Here is a 14,050-nt window from a genome sequence, read left to right as displayed (position 1 = left end):
TTTTTTTTTTTTTTTTTTTTTTTTTTTTTTTTTTTTTTTTTTTGAGATGCAGTCTTGCTCTGTCGCCCAGGCTGGAGGGCAGTGGTGCGATCTTGGCTCACTGCAACCTCCACCTCCCAGGTTCAAGCAGTTCTCCTGCCTCAGCCTCCCGAGTAGCTGTGACTCCAGGCGCCCGCCACCACACCTGCCTGGCTAATTTTTTGTATTTTAGTAGAGAAAGGGTTTCACCATGTTGCCCAGGCTGGTCTTGAACCCTTGACCTTAGGCAATCCACCTGCCTCGGCCCCCCAAAGTGCTGGGATTACAGGCGTGAGCCACCGTGCCCGGCCTGTTTTCTTTTTTAAATCCCTTTAGTATGGTTCTATCAGTGTTAAAATAACTCATTTATACATTGAAGATGTCTTATTTTCTCTTTGCTCTTGAAGGATAGTTCTCGTGGTCACACAATTATAAGTTAATGCATATTTTGTCACAGTAGTCTGAAAATACTAGATCAAAGATATATGGCTTTTATTGTTGCTATTAATTATGTTGTCAGTCTAATTGTTCTTTTCTGTTAGTATACATTATACTTCTTTCCTCTATGAATTCTTGTTGTTTCTTAGGCCTAAAAAACTTTCTTCCTTTATTTTTTCCCATATTATTTATTCTTCAGTAGTCTCTCTTAGTTTTTTCTGTTTCTTTTTTTGAACTCTATTTAAAGATACTACTTCTTCTTACTCTATTCTCTATGTCTCTTAACCTCTACTCATATATTGCATGCACATCATTTCTCTTTCCAGTATTATGGATGATTTCTGTATGTACATTTTCCAGTTTATTGCCCTTTCTCTTTAGTTGTAACTAATTTGTATATTATTTCATTCACTGAGTTTTAAATTTTAATGTTTTTATTTCTTTTTTGATATTTTTATTTTTCTCAGACTTCCTGTCATTCCATTTATAGTTATTCTGTATTCTGTATCAGATAAGTGTAATTAAGGTCTGAAGTCTTTGAAGGTCCAATTTAAAAAAAAAAATTATTATTTAACAGATTTCAAGTTTAATTGGTCAACTTTTATTATTAACCCATATTTGTCTGAACTTAGTCTATAAAAATTCCGAAAACATGAACTGAGAGTGTTTTCCTCAAGAGTGGTTTTGTATTTGCATCTTGCAGTTGCCAGAAAAAAAAAAAAAAATTAGCTTCATCTCTCAGCATGCGGTTTCTTTGTTGCAGACCCAGTGTAGATATGGCTGGATTTGCAAATTCTTAAAGGTGACTATTAATAGTGCTACTGGCTGGGCACGGTGGCTCACGTCTGTAATCCCAGCACTTTGGGAGGCCGAGGCAAGCGGATCACCTGAGGTCGGGAGTTTGAGACCTGCCTGACTAACATGGAGAAACCCCGTCTCTACTAAAAATTCAAAATTAGCTGGGTATGGTGGCACATGCCTGTAATCCCAGCTACTCAGGGGGCCAAGGCAGGAGAGTCACTTGAACCCAGGAGGCAGAGGTTGTGGTGAGCTGAGATTGTGCCATTGCACTCCAGCCTGGGTAATAAGAGTGAAACACCATTGGGGGTTATTTGTGCTGGCACATTAGATCTTTACCAGTCTACATTTCATTAATACTATAGTCCTTTAGGCTTCATCTTCGAAATATTAATCTCTCTCCTACTTAATAAAGGCCAAAGTCTTATTTGAAAATTTTGTGCTGATGGTGCTTTTTGCCAGCAGAGCAACCCTAACTTACTCTTTTTCTGAAAGTTTATTGTCTGATTTAATGTTCTATCTGTTTATATTTTTCCTTTTCTTTTGACCATTGAGGACCTTTCTTTCTTACGAATTCTGCAATGCATTAAAATTTACTGATTTATTTAATGTTAAGATATACCATCAAATTCTGGAAATAAGGCAAAGGTTGATTGATTGTCCAGTCAGTGACATTACTGGGGCTTCATCTAACAGGATAACCTAATTATTACTTAAATTTCTAGGGGAATGTAATTTGGCAGGGCCCTGACCCTGTGAAGTTTCATATTAACCTATAGATCCCTCGATAATATAGATGTAAATGATTCTTGTACAGTAGAAAATAAGTCCTGAGGTTATGGTAAGGATTTATCATGTAAGATATTAACCAATTTTGTGTCTAACGTAATGGTCTAATTCAACTTTTTTAAAAAAAAATTCAAGATTCAGTTCCTCAAATGTTTTTTACCCTCATTGATGCTATAAATACATCGTTGACGTGTGTTAATTCTAAATTTGTATGAGAGTAAATGTTTTTAACTTTTTGAAAAGTATTCTTTCAGATCATGGTAAGCTGGATTGCATTTTGATACGTATTTTCTTTTTTTGAGACAGTCTCACTATGTCGCCCAGGCTGGAGTCCAGTGGCAGGATCTCGGCTCACTGCAATCTCTGCCTCCTGAGTAGCTGGGAATGCAGGGGCCTGCCACCAGTCCTGGCTAATTTCTTTTTATTTTTAGTAGAGACAGGGTTTCACTGTGTTAGCCAGGATGGTCTTGATCTCCTGACTTCATGATCTGCCTGCCTCGGCCTCCCAAAGTGCTGGGATTACAGGCCTGAGCCCCAGAATAAGCAGAAGTAACTACTGAAGCAAAAGTAATATTATTTTATTTTATTTTTTTAATTCTAAGTGATAATAGGGACTAGCTGAGTCACTGGCACATAGATTACATTCAATATTCATTATTTGCTATAAAGAATGAATGAATGCATAACTAATTTCAACTGTTATCGCTTTAATTTTGTTTTGTCCTATTCTTTAGAATTATGGCATTTTCAGGAATAATCTCCTCCCTTGTAGGGAATCTTAACACATCTAATTATTTTTAAAACAACATTTTATATAATTAAATACAGCAGAAATTTTTACTCTAAACTATGTATTTGTATAGTATATATATTTTCTGTGTGAGCGAGAGCCTTTGAATATTGTTTCTTTTGACTTTCAATTGAGATTGAAGCATTTACCTTCACTCTAAGTGCACTGAAATTTTAGGAATTTTGTAAAACAGCTTTTGTTCTACATCACACATTGGAGCTGTTCTCTTCTTAGAGGGACAGTGGGTTAACAGGCTCTCTCTTTCTTCTTTAGTTAACATGTGAGTTAATTCCAGTGGTCATTTCTCTGGACATTTTAGCTACTAATTGCTTGCCTGTTATGTCATCTCTACTGTGAGAAGCTGGATATAAGTTAATAGCTATGGTTGCTAGATGTTTTGGTTATTTCTAAAGTTTTATAGGCATACTTTTAGCATTTCTGCGAAGAGGGTTTTTGTACTTTCTTATTTTCCAAACTTCCCACAAATAACATCTAGGGTTGGTTGGTTTGTTTTATTCTTGCTTTAAGCAGAGAGTTATTTCTTGGTTTAGGCAATACATATTCATTATAGAATAATAGGAAAATAAGGAGGTTGACAAATAATTCTGGATGCTTCAGAAAGTAGGAAACACATTAGTGGCATTACTGTATCAGCCACCAACATTTATGCATGATACTATCTGCCCCTGCGTCTCTGTGTCTCTTTGTCTTACTGTCCAGCTTGCTTACAGTGCTGGCCTGTTACAGAGGTTGATGGTGCAGTGTAATAGTTGTGTTTTCTTAATTCAGAGTAGTAGTTAGTAATTTTTTAAATCTGGCAAGTGGTTCAACACTTTTTATGGATCCCCTGTGGACTATCAAAGTTTTTATGCCTTAAGAGAAATTGAGATGTGATACATTTGGGTATGCAATGGGTTGATAAACAGCACAAGTCACTACATTTTTTTTTTTTTTTTTTTTTGATGGAGTTTTGCACTGTTGCCCGGGCTGGAGTGAAGTGGTATGAGCTCGGCAGACTGCAACCTCCACGTCCTGGGTTAAAGCAATTCTCCTACCTTGGCCTCCCAAGTAGCTGGGATTACAGGTATGCACCTCCATGCCCAACTAATTTTTGTATTTTTAGTAGAGATGGGGTTTCACCATGTTGGCTAGGCTGGTCTGGAACTCTGGACCTCAGGTGATCCACTTGCCTGGCCTCCCAAAGTCACTACATATATTCTTATGTATATTTTTAATCTAACTTTGAACAAGTTAACTTAATCTCTTTAAAGTATGGGTCCTTAGTATTTAGTTTGAGATTAAACTTTTTCATAGTCTCATGGTTAGGATTAAATGATACAGTATATGTAAGCAGTAAGTACTGTACGTAATGCAAAGTAGATGCTTAATAAATTGTCTTATATAAATATTGATATTATATTCTCATTTATAGCTGTTTTATCCTGTAAGTTCTTTATGTTTTACTTTATAAGCATCAAATATATTAGACATTCAAGTAAAAAAAAAAAAAGATCTAGGTCTAACGTTGGACTCTACCCTTTACAAGTGACTTTAATGTTCCTGATTCTCAGTTTCTTCACATTAAGAAAAGAAAGGGAATGTTATTATCATTGTTATTGGGATACTTGATGTAGTATACCAAGTCTTTTGCCTAAATTCTTAGTTCACATTGTTCCAATAGACATAATTAGTTGGTTTAATTTTATTTCTTTCATTAGTAGGGCTGTACAAATAGATATCATAGAAAAAGAATCATTCCTCATTCTAACATGCATCCATAGACAGTCCTTCCATATAATCAATCTCTATCACTTGTTCAGTTTTTCAGTGATAATTATGTACCTTTGATCTCAACTTTTTTTGTTAAATTTTATTTTACAGAATTCAGTTGTGAGCTTGTGGCACTCATATTTTTTCATTATTCTCTTATAATTTGATGTATCTGATATTAGCAATGTGTATACATCTTTAAACAAATGTCAGTGACTCAAGAATAAAAATGATTTTTATAAAATCAGAAGGGATATGGTTTCTACAGCTCCCCACATTCTTTTGACCTCACAAAATATTATGTTCTTCTTATTATTTTTTTACATCTATTCAAATGTCATCCACTCCCCAATGATAAGGAAATGAAATTCTGTTTATTAAGCAGTTGCCTTTGCGAAGTTGGTCATAAATAGGCACAATTCGCTCTACATACTGACAGATGGCTGTTAATAAAGGTTGTTAGGGAGGGCCCCAGAGCTTTCCAGATTCTCAAAAGAATCACATTGGTGTGAACAAGTCATTTCCCAAATTACAAAGTCTAACAGAAATCACTGGCTGCCCCATCTCCAAGCCCACAGGAGACATTTTCATAGGAAATACAAGGACCTTTATGAAGGTGCCCACCATCCTTTCTTGTGGCTTTTGGATATTAATTATCTTTAGCTTAAATCTGGATAAGTGCTTAGCAGGTAGGAAATGTTTTAAATATCTATAATTTTGATTTTTGTTTTCAACAGGTTATAGGAATTTAAATAGACATAACATATATATGTCTCTATTGCATTTTACTTATTTGGGACACATTGTTTTAGCTTAGAGAGTTTATTTGAATCATCCTGATCTGCTACTCACAGTATGTGTCTCTCTGGCTATTGCATAATCTAAAATTTGATTTTTAAGCTTTGGTTCAAATTAATTGTTTAAAAACCATTATAGTAGGGTTAAGTGCTGTGGTATGCTGTTAGAGGAGTGTCTTCAGTTACAATCTATACTCTGTGCATGCAGTTTATACATCCACCCTGAAACTCATGTGGGAGAAAGAGCATCATATATTGGCCACTAGCTGGGAATATAAATTCCCTACTATTGAACAGTACCTCAACCTTATAAGAGGAGGTCTACCAGTTGGAACTATAAGTACTGAGTGATCAAACAACACTCACTTCTGCTTTTAGTTTTCACTTGATCCTAGTTTTATTTATACTATGGCTACTTGATGGAGTATTGTTGTGCATACTTAAATTTATATAGCACCTCATTCAAATGAGTAGTTCTGGATATACACTTACTTGCTGTCCTACAATCAGGCAGACACAGTTTATGGCAGGGTTAAATAACATGTGTAAATTTTTATTTTCTATAGAGAATAATGTTTTCTTGACAAGAAAGATATGACTTTGTTCTATACCCAGGGTCCCTCCTTTGTGATTTTTTAATTAGAGTAGGCTACAGGCTCCTTATAATATTCTGATCAACTCCAAGCACATTGGATCTTACTGATCATGATATCCAAAGGACAGAGCTTCTTATTTCCCAACTTAGACAAGCTGGAGATCTTTATATACTACTCTGGCCCCTTCTCAAAGTGTACAGCTTTATGATTTACTTGAAATATGCTTCCAAGTGGTAAACCAAATGGTAACAGGTTGTCTCCAGAATTCACAAAGGCCTATCAAGCATTGTATCTTTTTCTTAGTGATAGTAAATACATACTAAAGCAACTTGTTTTTTCACTTTAGAGGGAGTATTTCTACATGCATTAGACCCACAAACTTCTGAAGAATCCAGGGCTCTACCTAACAGGTGTCAGGGGCAGTGTTGATCCTTCCAGAAAATAACTACTTCTAGAACAACAGAACTGTGTAATTGGAAACATACCTAATTAACTTCACAATAATTCACAGCTCTTCTCCAAGTTTCTCCTATCTTCTGCCCAGTTAATATAGGAAAATTAATTAGGAAAGTGATAAGAATTTCTACCCATTTCATTCATATTTCAAGATTAACGTGGCACTAAGGTTTGTGAATCCTCTAGGTAAACATATAGGTCAAAATACCTTTGGGAATGCTACATTTACAGGAATAATTCCCTAAACCACTGGGCAACCAAGGTAGCTGCTACTTCTATTGTGATTAAAAGAACCTACATAGGCTGTGGGCGGTGGCTCACGCCTGTAATCCCAGCACTTTGGGAGGCCGAGGCGGGCGGATCACGAGGTTAGGAGATTGAGACCATCCTGGCTAACACGGTGAAACCCCGTCTCTACTAAAAATACAAAAATATTAGCCGGGTGTGGTTGCCTGCGCCTATAGTCTCAGCTACATTGGAAGGCTGAGGCAGGAGAATGGCGTGAACCCGGGAGGCGGAGCTTGCCGTGAGCGGTGATTGCGCCACTGCACTCCAGCCTGGGCGACAGAGCGAGACTCCGTCTCAGAATAATAATAATAAATAATAAATAATAATAATAATAATAATAATAATAATAATAATAATAACCTATATAATTAGGTAACTCTGAAACAGCTGTGGGATGAGCCAGAACTCCGACACCTCAGCTGCTATCTGTAGCAACAAAATGCATGCCCTGTACTGTACCTACTTCTTTTCCTTGGTAGTGCATTTCTAAATCAAGGGCTCAAATGAGTACTTTTGATTGGCAGAACTCACATCCAAAATACTAACTGCAGAGTAATCTGGGAAGAATTACTTCTAGGTCCCCAGCTTCTGAAATACAGAAAGATGTGAAAGAAAAAGATTATTATGTGTGTTGAGTGTGTCCTCCCATGGTTTGGTCGACAGTAGCCTCATGTATAATATTGTTGTCAGTCTTGGTTTCCATGTCAGCCTTTCGAAAAAATTCCACTGTATTTACAAAAGGGTAAGTGTCAATTAAAATGTAAGGAAGAATAGAGATTAGTTTAATAATATTCATGTAATTTTGAACCACATTAATGGTTATATAGTCTTTATATGAACTTCAGTCATGTCGGGGAGAAACAGTTCATAGATATACTATGGAATAGCACTTTATGATAAAATTCTCTTCTCAGCAATGTTCTCCAATAGGATTATATTAACTCTGGAAAAATATATTGTATTTATAGTATTTAACTTTTCAAGGTTCAGTGAACTAAATTCATGTTATATAGCCATGAATACTCTTGTATTGTCATCCTAAATTATAACATTTCACTTATTGAGCACTTACTAGGTGCCTGTCACTATGGTAAGCATTTTCACTATCTAACTTAATAGATGTTTCTCTTCAACTCTATAATCCAGGGATCCCAGCCACCAGGCCACACAGCAGGAAGTGAGCAGCAGGGGAGCTAGGGTTACCTCCTGAGCTTCCCCTCCTGTCAGATCAATTGTGGCATTAGATTCTCATAGGAGTGCAAACCCTATTGTGAACTGTGCATGCGAGAGATCTAGGTTGTACACTCCTTATGAGAATCTTATGAATGATAATCTGACGTGAAACAGTTTCATCTCAAAACAATCCACCCTGCCCCCCTTCCATGGAAAAATTGTCTTTCACAAAACTGGTCCCTGGTACCAAAAAGGATGAGAGATGACCTATCTATCATTTATCTAGCTAATCTATCTAAAAGATAAGAGCTTAAATATCTTGATTTATCATCTCCTTTATTCATTTTATATATAGCCTATTATCTAAACTATTATCTTTTGCTACTTCAACTAAAGCTTCCATTTTAGCACCCTGTTTCATGTTTCAAAATATTAACTGCTATAGAAAATCTTAGAGCCTATAATATTACAATTTGTGTATTTTATGATTGTGCTTGAGACTGACCCAGAATTACATTGATACTTTTTATACTCCTCACAGCATTTAGCTCAATAGTAAGGTCTTAGAAAATACATTTTGATTTGACTTGATGGAATACAGAAAATTACTCATTTTTATCTTTAGTTTCAGGTGCAGCATTATGTCTCTCAGAGTCTGGTAACCCTGGGAAGTTGCAGCTTGTTGAGAAAATCTATTATATCTCTGCTTCTATCAGAAGTAAATGGCTTTGCCGATGATCTGGGAGCCATCAATCAGGTACATATAACTTGAAACTGTAGCTCTCATTTATAGTTAATGTACCTATCTGTTTTTCTTTTCTTTTCCCTTCTTTCCTCTCTTGCCAGGCTGATATTTTAGTTATTACCTTATGTCTAATATATGTGAGTAATATTACTGCCTACCAAAATTACAGAAAGATACTTTCAGAAAACAGTTTTGAAAATAAAACCACTTTATAATCCTTACTTGCATATATGTGCCAAAGATGCCATTGGTGACAGCAAGAGTGCTTAGATGAATGGCTTTAAATTCATCCAGGCAGGCAGCAAGTTTCTAAAGCAAAGTGAAAGAAAAGTGAACTGGAGAGGATTCTAAATGAAGAGTAGTCCTTAACCAGTATTTTTCATTCCTCATTGCTTATGAAAATCATCTGGCTAACTTTTAAATATCCTATTGCCAAGTCGTATGCCAATCCTATTACATAGGGGTCTCTGAATTTGGAATTCTGATATTGGTATTGTTAGAGCACTTCACGTAATTTCAGTATGCAACCAAGCTCGAAGAACACTGCTCTAAGCCCTTCTATATGTGGAAAGTCTTCTATATCACTGGTGACAAATGTATAGAAGGAACATAAATCATTCCCATATTTTAATGTTCACACTGGTTTATTACATGTATTCTATTTGATAGCTCATTTAATATTTTTATCATTTCTGTAGTCAAAGTCACAAAGGAAATTAGAGATAGGTAGAAACATCTTGGTAAAGATAAATAACTTTAATAAAATATTGTATATACATATAATTTAAATGACTTTTAACAAAGTACTGACATCTAATGACATAGTCTAAAAATATTATACAATGTAATTGAATTTGATGTTTGACATGGTGTATCTAGTAAGCAAATTTTCAGTTGAGTACCAAATGATAAACTCTCTTAAGAGCTCTGTTGGATTTTTTTAAAAAGTCGTTTTCGACCAGGTGCAGTGGCTCACACCTGTAATCCCAGCACTCTGGGAGGCCAAGTGGGGGGTGGATCACAAAGTCAGGAGATTGAGACCATCCTGGCTAACATGGTGAAACCCCATCTCTACTAAAAATATAAAAATAAAAAATTAGCCGGGCGTGTTGGCAGGTGCCTGTAGTCCCAGCTACTCGGGAGGCTGAGGCAGGAGAATGGTGTGAACCTGGGAGGCGGAAGTTGCAGTGAGACATGATCACACCACTGCACTCCAGCCTGGGTGACAGAGCGAGACTCCATCTCAAAAAACAAAAAACTCTTTTTCACTGTTGTCAAGGAGAAAAAAGTAAGCTATATTGACTAATTGAAAAAGAGCAAAGTGTTAAAATGTATGATGCTTTTTGTAGGAGTTCCAAGATCAAGGAACTGACCATGGTAGGTTGCAGGTCCCTGAAAATAATTTACGGAAAAGGAAGTACTTGAAAAATGCATTTGAATTGAATAAGCAGAGGATAACTGAATGTGGAGGCATTAGGATGTTATTTAACAAGAGAGGCCAAAGATTCTGGGGAAACAAGGTGAAGTCTTAGCGTTTAACAATAGGAAGCAATGTGGAAAGTGAGTTTAATTGAATTCAGTTGTTTGGAGGATATCAGTAAGTGCAGAAAAAATGATGTATATATTCTCATTTAATTTTCACAATAGCTCCCTGAAGGAGTTGCAATTTCCACATACTTTATAGATAAGAATACAAAACATTAGAGTGGTGAAGTAGCTTGACCAAGACTGCAGAAAGAGCATATGCTAAAGCCATAATTCAAACCCAGATGTTCTGACAGTTAAGATACTTTAAAATAATAAGAAGAAAAATAGCAATAATATAACAACAATAACTAGTGTTTGGCAGGTTTATGTTGTTGAATTCTGTTTGCTTGTATTTTGCTAAGGAGTTTTGTGTTGACCAAAGGACAGTATATTTAATAATTGATGCCAGGAAAACTGGATATCCATATGCAAAAGAACAAAACTATATTTCATTTTTTATCATATACAAAAATCAAATTAAAATGGATTAAAGTCTTAAATGTCAGATCTCAAACTTTGCAACTACTAGAAGAAAACTGGGGAAGTGCTGTAGGACATTGGCCTGGACAAAGATTTTTTTGGGTAAGACCTTAAAAACACAAGGAATAAAAGCAAAAATAGACAAATGAGAATATATCAAGGCAAAACGCTTCTGCAACAGCAAAGGAAACAATTAGCGAAGTGAACAGAAAACCCACAAAATGGAAGAAAATATTTGCAAACTAGCTGTCTGACAAAGGATTATATAATTACCAGAATATATAAAGAACTAAGACAACTCAATACCAAGAAAACAAACAATCTGAATTAAAAATGGGCAAAATACCTGATAGATATTTCTCAAAAAAAAAAAGACATACAAATGGCTAGCAGGCATATGAAAAAAAGAAAAAAAAAAAAAAAAAAGCTCAAAAGCACTAATCATCAGGAAAATGCAAATCAAACCACAATGAGATACCATGTCACTCCAACTAGAATTAAAAAAACAAAAAGTAACAAATGTTAATGAGGATTTGGAGAAAGGGAAATGCTCATAGACTGTTGGTAGGAGTATAAAGTAGCATAACCATATGGACAACAGTGTGGACATTCCTTGAAAAATCTAAAAATACAACTACCATATCCAGGAATTCCACTGCTGGCTATATGTCCAAAAGAAAGAGGTATCGGACTCATATGCTCACAGTAGCCAAGATATGAAATCAGCCTAAGTGTCCATCACTAAATGAATGAAGAGAATTTGGTGTATATGTGTGTGTGTGTATATATATATGAATATTATTAAACCATAAAAAGAAGGAAATCTCATCATTTGCAGAGCATGGATGGAACTGTAGGTGATTATGTTAAGTGAAATGGGCCAGGCATAGAAAAACAAATATTGTATGTTCTCACTCATATGTAATGGGAGCTAAAGACATGGATCATATAGAGGCAGAGAGTAGAATGATGGTTACCAGAGGCATGGAAGGGAAGAGAAGTTTCTTAATGAGTACGAAAATACAGTTAGATAGAAGCAATAAGTTCTAGTATTCAATAGTACAGTTAGTGAATTTTAGATATAGTTAATTGTAACTAAATATAATTGTAGAAATTATAACTTGTTTTATATTTCAAAGTAGCTAGAAGTGAAGAATTGTAATGTTTCCAACATAAAGAAAAGATAAATGTTTGTGGTGATAGATATCTCAATAACCCTGATTTGATAATTATGCATTGTATGTATATATGAAAATATCCCATTTACCCCCAGTATATGTACAACTCTGACATGTCAAGTAAAAATGCATAAAAATGTTCATTTAAATTCTGTGCATTCTACTATGTGTAAACTGTACCTCAACTAAAATATAGTTTTTGAAATCTTAACATATTTTTGAACCAAAAGTAAATATAATTTTTCTCATTGCTTTTATACGTAGTGTTTTAGCTCACTTTAAAGACTTTATTTCTCTGTCAATATAATGAATGCTAAGATCTTACCAAGAACTTCCTGAAGAATAGTTTTAGTTTTTAATGATATAAACTTTTCTAAGTAGTCACTAATTCAAAAAATGATTGTGTATGTATATATATGTAAATCATATTGTACTCTATGTAAGTCTGATTGAATTTCTAAGGTATTTGATGGCAGAAGATAGATCTGTTTAATAAAGATTAACGGATGGTTCAATAATAATTATCATAAATATTTACTGAGAAGCCTTATGTGTCAAACACTATTCCAAACATTTCATAGTCCTCCAGATATTTTGCATATATTTTTGTTTGAAATACATAGCAATTAATTTTAATTTTATGTTATGTCATTTAATTCTCTTAACTACACTAGTAATTTGTATTATTCCCATTTTACAAAAGAGGGCAATTAGGATTAGAGAGTTTAAGTAGCTGGCCCACGGTCATAGGAAGTATAACACCAGTTTGTCGAACCCACGAAGTCTGATTCCAGAATCTAGAAGATAAAATATGGAATAATTTCTGCTACTTACTAACCATGTCAGTTATTTATATTTCACTAACACCATTTTATATTAATTTGTCTCATGCAACTGGTATGTGTGTTGTCTCACCTACTTTTTAACAGGGTAAGTAAAGTAGATACTTGTGTCAAGTTTAACACATTTTTAATGTATATTCTGTGACGATTGAATCAGATTTTTGAAAGGTGGTTTTGTTGCCTCTTATCCTAGTATCCTTTCTCTAACTGTGTTCCTTTCAATATCATTTTCGTGGGTCTTGTTGAAATTATTTACGCAATGCTGAGGATAAAAGTTTCCTAGTATCTTCTCAAACATGTATTTTGGATTTCCCCCTTCGTTACCTTTTCTTTATCAATATGTGTCCAGAATTGGTGGGTTCATGGTCTCACTGACTTCAAGAATGAAGCCATGGACCCTCATGGTGAGTGTTACGTTCTTAAAGATGGTGTGTCCAGAGTTTGTTCCTTCAGATGTTCAGATGTGTCTGGAGCTTCTTCCTTCTGGTGGGTTCATGGTTTTGCAGACAGGAGTGAAGCTGCAGACCTTTGCAGTGAGTGTCACAGCTCTTAAAGGCGGCACATCTGGAGTTGTTCATTCTTCCCGGTGGCTCCTTGGTCTCATTGGCTTCAGGAGTGAAGCTGCAGACCTTCGTGGTGAGTGTTACAACTCATAAAGGCAGCGTGGACCCAAAGAGTTAGCAGCAGCAAGATTTATTGCAAAGAGTGAAAGAACAAAGCTTCCACAGTATGGAAGGGGACCCAAGCGGGTTGCCACTGGTTGGCTCAGGCAGCCTGCTTTTATTCCCTTATCTGGCCCCACCCACATCCTGCTGATTGGTCCATTTTACAGAGAGTTGATTGTTGTGTTTTGACAGAGTGCTGATTGCTTTCTTTACAGTCCTTGAGCTAGACACAGAGTGCTAGACAGAAAAGTTCTCCAAGTCCCCACTAGGTTAGCTAGATACAGAGTACCAATTGGTGTGTTTACAAACCTTGGGCTAGACACAGAGTGCTGATTGGTATATTTACAAACCATGAGATAGACACAGAGTGGTAGTTGGTACGTTTACAATGCTTGAGCTAGACACAGACTGCTAGACAGTAAAGTTCTCCAAGTCCCTACTAGGTTAGATAGATACAGAGTAGACAGAGTACCAATTGGTGTATTTACAAACCTTGAGCTAGACACAGATTACTGATTGGTGTATTCACAAACCCTGAGCTAGACGCAGAATGCTGATTGGTGTGTTAACAATCCTTGAGCTAGACACAGTGCTAGACAGAAAAGTTCTGCAAGTCTCCACTAGGTTAGCTAGATACAGAGTACCAATTGGTGTATTCACAAACCTTGAGCTAGACACAGAGTGCTGATTGGTGTATTTA

The 14,050-nt window shown here is 35.7% G+C and overlaps 1 protein-coding gene across 1 annotated transcript in view; it reads left to right on the top strand.

Moving 5' to 3' along the window:
- MEI4 (meiotic double-stranded break formation protein 4) overlaps positions 1-14,050 on the top strand; it is a 269,653-nt gene that overhangs the window by 152,591 nt on the left and 103,012 nt on the right. Inside the window, exon 4 of the mRNA XM_023223076.1 lies at positions 8,539-8,670. Within this exon, the coding sequence (XP_023078844.1) occupies positions 8,539-8,670 (132 nt within the window). The remainder of the gene's footprint in view (positions 1-8,538; positions 8,671-14,050) is intronic.

This window comes from Piliocolobus tephrosceles, chromosome 5 (assembly GCF_002776525.5).
Source record: "Piliocolobus tephrosceles isolate RC106 chromosome 5, ASM277652v3, whole genome shotgun sequence".
NCBI lineage: Eukaryota > Metazoa > Chordata > Mammalia > Primates > Cercopithecidae > Piliocolobus > Piliocolobus tephrosceles.
Note: the sequence above shows the minus strand (reverse complement) of the source record. Positions and strands in the feature narration are given on the sequence as shown.